Source organism: Elephas maximus, chromosome 19 (genome assembly GCF_024166365.1).
Source record: "Elephas maximus indicus isolate mEleMax1 chromosome 19, mEleMax1 primary haplotype, whole genome shotgun sequence".
In the NCBI taxonomy this organism is placed as follows: Eukaryota; Metazoa; Chordata; class Mammalia; order Proboscidea; family Elephantidae; genus Elephas; species Elephas maximus.
This window is the reverse complement of record NC_064837.1, coordinates 41,691,605-41,704,116: the sequence shown is the minus strand read 5'-3', so window position 1 is coordinate 41,704,116 and position 12,512 is coordinate 41,691,605. Positions and strand designations below refer to the sequence as shown.

Sequence of the window (12,512 nt, the reverse complement as noted above, 5' to 3'; positions counted from 1 at the left end):
GATAGGGATAGGACAAGGGTTTTTAATAGGCAGAATTAGGGCTGTCTCTTTTTTTTTTTTTTTTTTTTTAGGGGGTGGGGAGTGGCAGGGCTAAAGAGTCAGGAACCACCTCTCTCCACCCTAATGCTGTTCAAATGTGTCTGCTCCAAGGGGCACGGCTCTCCTCTTCTGGTGACTTCACGGGAAGTTGGCTGAGTCCCCAATTCTGCAGTGGGAATGCGGGCAGAGGGGAATGCTGCAGACGGGCTTTAGTCTGGGTGCTTAAATGGCAGGCGTGAAGAAAAGTGGGGTGGGCACTGTTAATGGGAGGAGCCACTGAATTGAACTGGGGGAATACTGCTGTCCCAGGCTTCCCCTCACTGCTCATGCCCGCGCACCCCCCCAACTTCCTGCATCCACAAAGACACTGCTCTGAAATCAGAATCCCTTCCAACACAGACTCACCGGCACGGGCACTGCACAATCCCTATCTCATTCACCTCAATGCCCTGGGTTCCCATCCGTCCCTACAACCACAGGCTAGCACAAGAGCCTGAGATCTGTGAACCTGAGCCAGTACACCCTTGCCTCTGGGAATTTAAGAAAGGCCATGATCTAAAATGGTATTTATGACAGTGTTGTTTCAGATGGATAGTTCTCTTATTTGGGGTGAAGAGGGTGTGCTACTAGGTTTCAGACGGTCCTGATGTGTGTGGGGAAGGCTTGGAAGGACATTTATCCCCCTGGTCCTTGCTGGTACTCTCCAGTCCCGCATCCTCCCGCAGTCTCTTGCAAATGCCTAGACACCGGGGCAGGGCTCTGCGTCCATTTTGGCAGTTGAGAGCCACGGAGTTGGGGAACTTTGAAAGCCAAGGGATGAGGGTGGGGGTTGCCAAGGCTCATATTTCGGCGCCAGAGTTCTCAGCCAGGAAAGCAGCTGAAAATCAACACCCATCTGCCTCGTCTTTCTCATTCCCATCCCTTCTCCCTCCCTGGAGTCCACACAGATCCTACCTCACAACAAGCCCGCGCGCGCGCGCGCGCACACACACACACACACACACTCATACACACCCCTTCGGCTCAGGTTTTTAATTCTGAAGGCGGCAAACTCACAGAGCTGGAAGGGTCTCTGTCACCTCCCCTCCTCTCCCCTCCCCTCCCGCCCCACGAGGCTACTCGAGCGTCTACAAACAATAAAACCCCGTACATTGCAGACACCACAGCACACCCCAAACCCGTCCGCGACTCCAGCGCGTCCCGTACCTGATATGCAGACGATGAAATTGGCTTGAAGAAGAAAAAGCACCTCCCAGACTATTTCCATCCTCTGATTCTCATTCCAAGTGCATCACTCGACGGGAAAACAGGGGGGGAAGGGGGGAACCCGACACGGCGCACACACATACACACACGCACACTCTCCCGAGCGCACACTCGCACTCCCACCCGACAGCCAGCCAGGGACAGTCGCCCCCAAGATCAATATCGCAGTTTGAATTGTTCCAGCAAATCTCCCCTCGGGCTCGACAGATGTGCGCCCCAGATGTGCTGACACATGTCCGATGCCTCGCTGCCCAGGAGGTCTCCCCACTCGCCCGTCTCTGCTCTTCGCACGAGCGGCGGAAACAGCACTAGCAGCGGCGGTGGCAGCCACCTGAAGCCACCAGCGCTGGGCTCTTCCTGCACAAGCGAGACCCCGATCCTCCTGGCGCCCCAAGAAGACATAGACGATAGCCCCCCCGCCAGGCCACGCCGTGCAGTTCCGGGCCCCCGGCAGCTCCCCGGTCGCTGCTAAGCCCAGGCAGTCCGCGCCAAGTTGCCCTCGAAGTCCGCCCCCCTCACCGGGGCATGGTCACAGGGTGGCTGCTCTGCTCCGGGGCCGTTCTCCTCCTGCTTCCGGGGGGCGGGGGGAGGAGCAGACACAGCAGACAGGGAGACAGAGAGAGAGAGAGAGAGAGGCAGGAATTATTGCCCGAACCCGCCGGCCGCCAGCAGCTCCACCGACCCTCCCTGCTCCTCGAGTCCGCGCGCAGCCCGCTGCCTCCGAGCCTGGCTTGGACTGCGCGTCCTGACCAGGAGCGGCAACGGCTGGGTGCCAGGCACTGGGGCGCGTCGGGGCCCGCGGGCTCCCCACTTCGCGCGCGCGCGCTCTTTCCGCTCCTCGGCTGTTTTTCTGGGCGTCCTGGAACCCCCAGCTCCCTCGCTTCCTTTGCCCGCAACTAGCGCCGCTGTCGCCGCCGCCGCCGCGATTTTCCGCAATGCAACTGCAGGGGTCGTTATTTCCTCGCCTACGGATCCCGACGCTTCCCGATTCGGAAGGGAGGAGGAGGGCAGGTGGGGGCGGGAAGGAGGGAAGAAGGAGGGGGAGGCTCGGCCAGGTGAGCGTCCTCGCCGCCGCCGCCGCCGCCGCCGCCTCAGCCGCGGGGGACCCAGCATCAGCCCCGCCGCCCGGCGCCCGGGGGGCGGGGGCCGGAGGCCGGGGTGGGGAGGTGAGGCTTAACCCCGCCATCGGGAGGAGGAGGGCTGTGCGTCGGCGCTCCAGCCCCCACGGCCGCCGCCTCGGCCCCAGCCCCGGGCGGCAGACTTCGCGCCCCGCCCCGCCCGGGCCGCCTCTGCCAGCCTCCAAGATCCTCGAGTTTCTCCTCTCCTTAGAACTTCGCGCCCGCCGATTTGGCGCGAGAGACCCGGGCGGGACTCAGCCTGGGAGTGCTGTGCTGCGCTCTCCCTCCGCTGCGGAAGATGGGGGATTTTTTTTTTTTTTTTTTTTGCATAATTCATTCCCTGCCCTCTCCCTTTTGTCCCTCTCCTGCGCCCTCCTTCCCCCTTTCCGTTCCAGTGCCAGAACACTACTTACCCCCGAGTTCTCCACTCCGCCGGCTCCTAGACCAGGTTTAAGTCTCGCCTGCAAGTCCCTCACCTCCCTCCTCCCGCAAGGGGAAAAAGCGTCTTTCCAAGTCTCGGTGCTGGTAGTGGCCGCTGCCAACTGCACCTCCGCCCAGCTCCAGGAGGATCCGGGACTATTGAAAGCTCAGCCTTTGGGGGAACGACCTTCCCTTCTTATTTCTCTCTTATTCTTTCGGGAGGCTCTAGTGCTTTGGAGGCTTTTGCTAGGCTCCAGGATACTCTCCGCCAGCGACACTCAGCAGCTCGCACAGGAGATTGCCCCACCAAACCCGCGCGCGCGCACAAACACACTTGCCCAGCGCGCGGTTCTCCAGCGCCCCAGGGGAAGGTGGGGGCGGTGCGAGCACCACCCACCACCGAGGCCGAAGCAGGAGCCGAGCGGTCCGAGAAATGGTTCGCCGCATGGCGGGTTAGCTGAGGCCAGGGAAGAGGGAGTTGCACCCTGTCAGCCGCTTGCAATCGGGATTTGAGGGAATTGGAAGGAAACCCTGCGCTCGGGACTGTTCGCCTGAGAAGAGGGCTGGGAGCGTTAGGGGAAAGGAAAAATTGCAGCAAATCTGTGTTGCCTCTATCGCTGCCGCAGCAGTTTGCGAAAGCCCTAGACCTACCTCTTTGAAGGTGCTGAAGAAAAGGAGAGAAGGGTAAGGGGAGTCTCTAGAAAGATACCGGGTTTCTCGGTGCGCTCGTCCGGATTGCAAACTGTGACGTTGGGAGATTTTGCACAAGCGCGGATGAACACGCACAACAAACACATAACTCGCATAGGATTTTTGCACTTTTTTTTTGTGGTGTTTAGAATTCCTTTCAGTATGATCTTCGGTCTAATAATCGCATAAAAGGCGGATAAGTGGAAGAGAGGAGGGCTAGGAGAGTACTGTTCATTAGCACAGTCAGTCTAGTGAGTCTTCCCTTGGCGATCTCTGCACCCAGGCTAAGCGGTGCGGGCTTGGGACCAGAGGAGTTAGACTGCAGCGCTCCCAGGATTCTTGAACTGACTCCAATACACCCAGGAGTCTGGTGGTTTTTTTTTGTAGAGTGGGAAGGAAGGCGAAAGGGGCGCAGAGACGAGCAGCATCTCTCTGAGCTTCTGGGGCTGAGCCTACTGCATTCGCCAGTACTGGCGCGTAGTCCTGCCGCCTCCAGGGATTGAAAAAAGGAACCGCAGGCTGACTTGACTACTCTTTAAGGAGGAGGTGTGGCCGAGGGATCTGTTCTCTGAGATGACAGCCAAGGACTCCAGGTGGTCAACACATTAAAAATCTAGACCCAGATGAAATGAATCCAGGATTCTTACGTAGAGAGATAGAGAGCCTTAAGGCTCAGCAGGAAAGACATTGAGACCTCAGAACATTAAAGGAATCCAAGATAGTGAGAATTAGCCTGTTTGGGAAATTTATGCGGAGTGTTTGCGTCCGTATCTTGAAAGTCGACCGCATGGAAGGGATTTTTGAGAGGAGAGAAAAGAAAGCAGTTTGCGAAAGATGAACAGGTTCACCCTAGCAAGGATTCAGAACCATGACCCTGACCTGCCTTCTGCATTTGGGGAGCAGGATTTGTTTCCGGCAGGAGAGCTCTTTGCTCTGCAAGCAGAAGCAGTGCTTGTTTTCTTATACCATGATCCATTTATTTATTAATTAATCCTGCAAATATGGAGTACCTTCTATGTGTCAAGCACTGGGGCAAGATGCTGGAATTTTGTATTTGCAAATGCATAATCCTTGCTTTCAAAAAACTTACAGGCCATGTTTCCCTCTACATTTTGCCTTAGGAGCCAATGCCAGTAAAATCATACTTCATTTCTCCCTTCTCAGCCTGTATACTTGCTTTCAGCTCTCCCAAAGAACATTTAATCTATTCCCTGCCACAGAGTGCTTTCAATCAAAAAAGCATCAACTTAATGTAAGACTATTTATTTAAGTAAAAATAATAGCTTGCATGTATCGATTGCTGCCTTTATGCCAGACATTTCTTAATCCCTTACTTGAATTATTTAATTATCGTAACCTCCCTATGAGATAGGTATCATCATTACTCCCACTTCACAGATGATAAAATAGAAGCCCAGAGTAGTTATTTGCCCAGCGCCTCAAAGGTACTAATTGGTGGCATATAGATCATAATCTGGCAGTCCGTTCTCAGAGGCGACTTCCCTTACATGCTCTGTAATGAATGGAAAGTGTCATCTTGGGGAGGTCATTCTGTGCTTAGAAAGAGCACAAGTACGTATGTGAAACCACTAGAAGTCCATCAATGGCAGTATGAAAAAGTAATGGTAGATTATGCAGCTTAGAACCTAACTGCTTTAAAATTGAAAGAAGAAAGAGATCACAGGGAATGAGGAGTAATCAAAGGTATTTTTAATGAAAGATTCTGAGTGTCTGCTAGGTGCCAGTGCTGTTCTTGGCGCTTGGAATACAGCCATGAACTCAACAATTTTCCCAGTGTTTAGATTCTATATTAGCATTTTATAGAAGAAAGAAGGACTACTTCCCTGAATCATCTCTGCCATTGTTAGTTGCTGTCGCGTCGATTCCAACTCATAGCAACTCTATAGGACAGAGTAGAACTGCCCCATAGAGTTTCCAAGGAGTGCCTGGCGGATTTGAACTGCTGACCCTTTGGTTCTCAGCCATAGCACTTAACCAGTATGCCACCAGGGTTTCCAAGACAACTCTAAAAAAAAGACAACTCTAGGTGGGCTCAAATCGCCAACCTTTCAGCTAGTAGTTGAACACTTAACTGTTTGCACCAGCCAGGAACTCCTGAATCACCTCTAGGCTTAACCTACATGGTTTTCTTTAAAAACATTCAGCTTCACTCAGTAGAAAAAATATTTAGAGGCCTTCAAATTGGAGTGAATTCTGTTTTCTTCAGTCTTTTTTTGAGAATTGTTTTTACCCATAAAACAAAAATCCCTATAAAGCTAGAAGACACTTCTTCTTAGCAATTATTTTCATATTTTAATGAGCTCATACCGGTATGTAGATAACTACAAAGAGTCTTTCTTCATTGCCTCCAACTTTTTTCTCTTTCCTATTCCTCTGCATTTCTCCACTACAAGTTTAGTGCAAGTGTGTTCCACATACAGCAGAAAGTCTTGACTGAGCCCAAATGTTAGAGGCAATCTCAGTAGCTCCATAGAAAGCAGGGGACTATAGTTCCTCTTCCCAGGAGAGGACACTGTTGAATTCCTTTGGGTTCTTTTTCTACTTTCTCTTTCACTCAACCCCATAGAAAAAGGACTGATTTATCTCATTGATAAAATTTGTAAGAGATTGGCATCCATTATGGTATATTCTCCAGAGGCTGGGCACGCTGCATTGGGAGCCAAAGCAGATCCATCTCTTTCCCCATCCTCTGCTTTCTTGGCCAACCTGCATTCAGGCACAATGGATTAACTATGTTAGTATGTGTTTCTATTCTCCCTGCCATGTGTAACCTGAGCAAGAGAGGGCCTGTAAAGGCTCTGCCTTCTAGCAGTGATTGGGTTTCTGAGGACAGTCACAATTCTCCATATCACTGGGAAAGTATACTTGGAGCCTTGTTTGTATAGACGCAACCATCCTTACAGATGATTTCCAAGTTCTAGATTTTAGCAGAGTAAGTGGGTTTAATTGGGTTTATTTTAACATTATGTCCAAACCATATTCTCGAATATAATTATATAACAAAACACTTTGGAACATAAAAACTTAATGAGGGTCTATACCCATTTAGGAAATTTGTCTGGTTGTTGAGAATATACACGGCAAAAATATACTAATTCAACAGTATCTACATGTACAATTCAGTGACGTTGATTATATTCTACAACCATTCTCACTCTCCTTTTCTGAGTTGTTCCTGCCCCATTAACATAAACTCATTGCTCCCTAAAGTTCCTATCTAATCTTTTGAGTTGCTGTTGTCAATTTGATCCCATGTAGAAGATCTTAAAAGAACATAATGCTCAAGGCAGACATTTTTTACTAGTTAAGCTAAACTGCTGCTTGGTTTTAATACAATTTCAGGGCATATTTCTAGTTTAAGGTTTAAAGATTATCTCATGACATGACAATCATTTCAGGGGCTCATCCAGCCTCCGTGACTCCAGAAAGCCTGAAGTATATGAGAATTTGAAGGTCTGTTCTGCATTTTCCCCCTTTTGATCAGAATTCCTCTATAGAATCATTGATTAAAATGTTCAGTAATGGGAGCCAGGCACCATCCAGTTCTTCTAGTCTCATGGCATAGGTGGCAGTTGTTCTTGGAGGCAATTAGCCACACATTCCATTTCCCCCTCCTATTCCTGACTCTCCTGTTGCTCCAGGGAAATAGAGATCAAGTGTGGATGGGCACTTGCAAGCTTTTGAGACCCCAGGCACAGTGCAATGAACCAGGAAGTAGAATAGAAACACTAAGCACGTTATTAGGCTACTTAACTGGGTGTCACACGAAACCATGACCCTAAACCTCCAAACAAAGAAACCAAATCCCATGAGGTGTTTGGTTTTATAAGCAACCTCAGCAGCTACTCTTCCTCCCCCACTGTGTCCTTGTGGTAAATATATCTGTGACACAGCTTTTGCCAAGTCAACTTTTTACAAGCGTACTTATTGACAGCACTTACAATAATCAGCTATGCTACCCTACCCTTAATTAATGTAATTTTCCGTCATCATAAACTGAAACTCAGTACTCCGTAAGCAACAATGCCTCTCCTTTCCCCTGCCCTCCCACCTCTGGTAACCACTAATAAATTTTGGTCTCTCTACATTTATCTTTCCTTGTCTTTTTACATACATGAGGTCACACAATATTTACCCTTTTGTGATTGATTTATTTCATTCAGCATAATATTTTTAAGCTCCATCCATATTGTAGCATGTATCGAGACTTCATTTCTCCTACTGGCTGAGTAGTGTTCCATTGTATGTATGTACACATTTTGTTTATCCAGTCATCTGTTGATTCACGTTTAGGTTGTTTCCACCTTTTTGTTGTCGTGAATAGTGCTGCAATGAACATTGGTGTACAAGTCTCTGTTTGAGTCTCTGCTTTCAAGTCTTTTGAGTATATACCTAGGAGTGGAATACTGGGTCATATGGTAGTTCTATTTTTAATTTTTTGAGGAACTGACACACTATTTTCTACAATGGCTGTACCAGTTTGCATTCCCACGGGCAATGGATGAGGATTCCAGTCTGCCCACATCCTCGCCCACATTTGTTATTTTCTGTTTTGTTCTTTTTTTTAATCTTAGCCTTATCCTAGTAGGAGTGAAATGGTATCTCATTGTGGTTTTGATTTGCATCTCTCTGATGGCTAATAATGTTGATCATCTTTTCATGTGTTTGGTGACCCTTTGAATGTCCTCTTCAGTAAAATGTCTATTCATAATATTGACTATAAATTTGTCTTATTTTAATTGTTTAGATGCCAGAGGGAAAGAGAGGTTAGTGATTAAGCAACCTCTATTTTCCATTAAAAAAAAAAAAAAACTGAAATTACTTAAATGGAAAGATATGCCATGTTCATGGGTAAGAATAGTCAATATTGTTAAGATACCAATTTTCCCCAAATTTATCGATAGAGTCAATGAAATTCCAATCAAAATCCCAGAAATCATTCTTTGTAGAAATTGATAAGCTATTTCTAAAATTCATAGTAAAATACAAGGACCTAGAATAGCCAAAACACTTTTGAAAAAGAAGAACAAAGTTGGGAGGTTGATACTACCTGACTTCAAGATTTATTATAAAGCCACAATAATCAAGACAGTGTGATACTGGTATCAAGATAGACAAATAAACCAATTGAACAGACATACAGAGTCTAGAAATAGGTCCCACACATACAGTTTGTTGATTTTCAACAAAGGTGAAAAGGCATTTCCTTGGAGAAAGAATAGTTTTTTAAACAAATAGTGCTAAAATAATTAAATAAAAAACTTCAAGGAAAAAAAAAAGCTGAACTTCAATACACACCTTGCACCATGCACAAAAATGAAGTCAAACTGGATTATAGACCTAAATGTAAAACCTAAGCCTATAAAACAAGCAGAAGAAAACATAGGAGAAAATCTTTGAATCTTTTAAAGCTTGGATTAGGCAAAGTTTTCTTAGATATGACACCAATAGCATGATTCAAAAAAGAAAAAAATATATAAATTGGACTTCATCAAAATTAAGAACTTACACTCTTCAAAAGACACTGTTAAGAGAACAAAAAGACAAGCCACAATCTGAGAGAAAACAGTTACTTATCTCACAAATGACATGTAAGCAGAACATGTAAAGAATTTCCAAAACTTAATAACAACAACAGCACATAATTAAAAAATAGGTGATAAAGATTTGGATAGACACTTCACCAGAAAAGATATATGGGTGGCAAATAAGCACATAGAAAAATCCTCAACGTATTAGTCATTAGTGAAATAGAAACTAAAACCACAATAAGATAACATTATGCATCTACTAGTATGTCTAAATTTTAAAAGACTGACCATAGCAAGTGTTGACAAGGATGTGGAGCACCTGGATTTCTTATATGCTGCTGATGGAATGTAAAATGGAAGAATCACTTTGGAAAAAAAGTTTGGCAGTTTCTTAAAAATTTAAATTATACAAACCAGATGACCCAGCCATTCCACTCTTGGGTATTTACCAAGAGAAATGAAAGCTTTTATCCATACAACGACTTCTTTTTAAGTGCTCATAGTCCTTTACTTGTAATAGTAATAAAATGAAAATAAACCGAATGTCCATCAGCAGATGAATGGATAAACAAATTGTAGAATACTTACTCAGCAATAAAAATAATGAACGATGCTACATGTAACAACATGGGTGAATCTCAAAATCATTATACTAAGTGGGATAAGTCAGATAAAAAGGAAAACATCCTGCAGGAAGGAAGGATTACACAGGAGCATAAGAAAACTTTTTGAGGTAACAGATTCATTATCTTACTTGTGTTGGTTGTTTATGAGTGTATACCTATGTCAAAACTTAATATATTGTATAGTTTAAACATGTGCAGTTTATTGTATAGCAATTATACCTCAAGATTATCCTTCTAAATGGGTGAGATCGTTTTTGCAAATTTAAGGCAGAGACTCTAATCATAAATAGTGATGTTTAATAATCTGTGGCTGGGCTGGTTTAGAAAAGCTCAACCTTATTGCGCTATTGTCATTCAGTGTGAAGTGTTATTTACTACTAAATTACTCAAACTATGAGAAGTATTAAAAATTAAAGGAGTTGTCCTTTCTATAATTAAGAAGCTGTGTTGTGAAGAAATAGCTCTAATATAGATAAAAGATCTGTATCTTTATCTATTTAACAAATATTGGATTAATATGTTATAATGTAAATAACCTGTTAGGACCATAGAGTTGTTGTGTGCCATCAAGTCGATTCCAACTCATGGTGACCCTATAGGACCATAGGGTAGCTCCCCTAATATCGAGTGGGGATATTTCCCTTGAAGGCAGTAGAAATTACCTGGGCCAGTCAGTCCTGGAAAGAGGCAGATCTTGGTACAGAAATAAGCCTTAGAAGATGAGCCTTAGACTGGAGCTAAGCAAAGAGCTCTTTCTTTTCACTGGGCAAAGATGAGAGGCCAAGGAGCCTGTATACATTTAGAGGCATGTTTAATGGTGACCGAAAAGCTGGCTACTGCCACTGAGATATGGGCTGTGAGCTAGGCGGGAAGAACATCGTATGGTAAGTAAGACAGACAGGCACCCTGAGGGGAATGAATAAGATTGGCATGTAATCATGAGAGTAATCATATCTAGTAACCAGTTGAAAATTAAATTCTGATGTGTTTTTCCTTCCTGCTGTTTCTTCATATGACTCTTGGTAAACATTGTAACCTATTGTGGGAAATTTTTTGTACAACTCTTGGGCCACTGTGGTAAAGGGGATTGCAGCAGTCCCAAAACCAATGTGGTGACAATAGCAGAAGCAAAAGTGAACTCTTGGTGGTACCCTCAACTGCATAGTGTGATGGACAGAGGCAGAAAGGGAAGACGATGAGGACAGCAGAGAGCTGCGTTGTGGAACAGTGGTGAGTGATAGTGAAGACTGGTGATGACATGGATTGCAAGCACAGATAAGATACCCTTCAGGACTTTCCAAGAGTTAGGAGGGGGGAATAACTACAAAAGGGGTACTAGGATTCTGCTATCTGACATGCAAGTTGAAGCCATCTAGTAGTGTATTAGTTTCTGATTGCTGCTGTAATAAATAACTACAGACTTAGTGGCTTAAAACAACACGAATTTATTTTCTTACAGTTCTGGAGGTCAGATAAGTGAAATGAGTCTTATGTGGCTAAAATAAAGGTGTCAGCAGGACCATGCTCCTTCTGGAAGCTCTGGAAGAATGAATCCATTCCTTGCTCTTTCCAGGTTCTAGAGGCTATCTACATTCCATGGCTAAGGGCACCCTTCCAGAAATGCCATCACTCCCAAGTCTGCTCCCCTCATCACAACTCCTTCTCTGACTCTCCTGACCTCTTTCTCTTATAAAGACCCTTATTATTACATTGGTCCCTCTGGATAATCCAGGATAATCTTTCCATCTCAAAATGCTTAACTTAATCACATCTGCAATGTCCCTTTTGTCATGTGAAATAACACATTTGCAGATTCTGGGGATTAGAATGTGGACATCTTAAAAAAAAAAAATCAAACCAGTTGCTATTGAGTTGGACTTACAGCAACCCCATATGTTTCACAGGGTTTCCAATGGCTGTGATTTTTCAGAAGTAGATTGCCAGACTTTTCTTCTGAGGTGCTTCTGCATGGATTTGAACCACCAATCTTTCAGTTAGTAGCCAAGCGCTTAACTATTTGTGCCATTCAGGGATGTCATGTACATATGTAGGGGTCCATTATTTTGTCTACCAGAAACAGGTGGATATTTGGGTCATATAAAAATGCCAAATATAGATCAATGCTAAACCAAACCAAACCCATTGCCATCGAGTTGATTCTGACTCATAGCGACCCTATAGGACAGAGTAGAACTGCCCCATAGAGTTTCCAGGGACCGCCTGGTGGATTTGAACTGCTGACCTTTATGGTTAGCAGCCATAGCTCTTAACCACTACGCCACCATGGTTTCCAGATCAATGATACTTTTCATAAAGTAACTGATAAAATAAAAGCTTTCCACTTTTCAATACTATATAGTGATACACCTTATATTTCTCAACATTCAATTCATGTGGGTCATCTGAGGCATTAGTAGGGGACTTTATTCTCTATACATGAGTGAAGCAAGAGGAGGTGTAAATGTATTTGAGTGAATGCAGTTCACTTCTCCGCTTGAAGAATATCAGGATGCTGGGATGGCATATATCATTAGGAGAATAGATTATTTTCCTCTCTCTGCATCAGACTGGATAGCAGGTTAGTTAATATAAGTGTCCATTATATTTTTAAATAAGATTTATTCTCACCCATAGTAGACTTTGTAACCAACACAAGGGAATTTTACTTGTTAAAAGGAGAAAGTTGAAGTTTTATCCCTATCAAATGCTATGCCTTACTAAATTTTGGCAGTTGGATGATTACTAGGAAACGATACATACTAAATCATGACTTCTTGGTCAATGGTTTGAGTGTCATTTTG

General features: G+C 45.0%; 1 protein-coding gene across 1 annotated transcript in view; it reads right to left on the bottom strand.

Moving 5' to 3' along the window:
- CA10 (carbonic anhydrase 10) overlaps positions 1 to 3,290 on the bottom strand; it is a 543,538-nt gene extending 540,248 nt beyond the window's left edge. The window contains exons 1-2 of the mRNA XM_049861343.1: positions 3,106 to 3,290; positions 2,837 to 2,862 (exon numbers count right to left, since the gene is read on the bottom strand). Of these exons, the coding sequence (XP_049717300.1) occupies positions 2,837 to 2,862; positions 3,106 to 3,290 (211 nt within the window). The remainder of the gene's footprint in view (positions 1 to 2,836; positions 2,863 to 3,105) is intronic.
- Between the last annotated feature and the right edge of the window lie 9,222 nt (positions 3,291 to 12,512).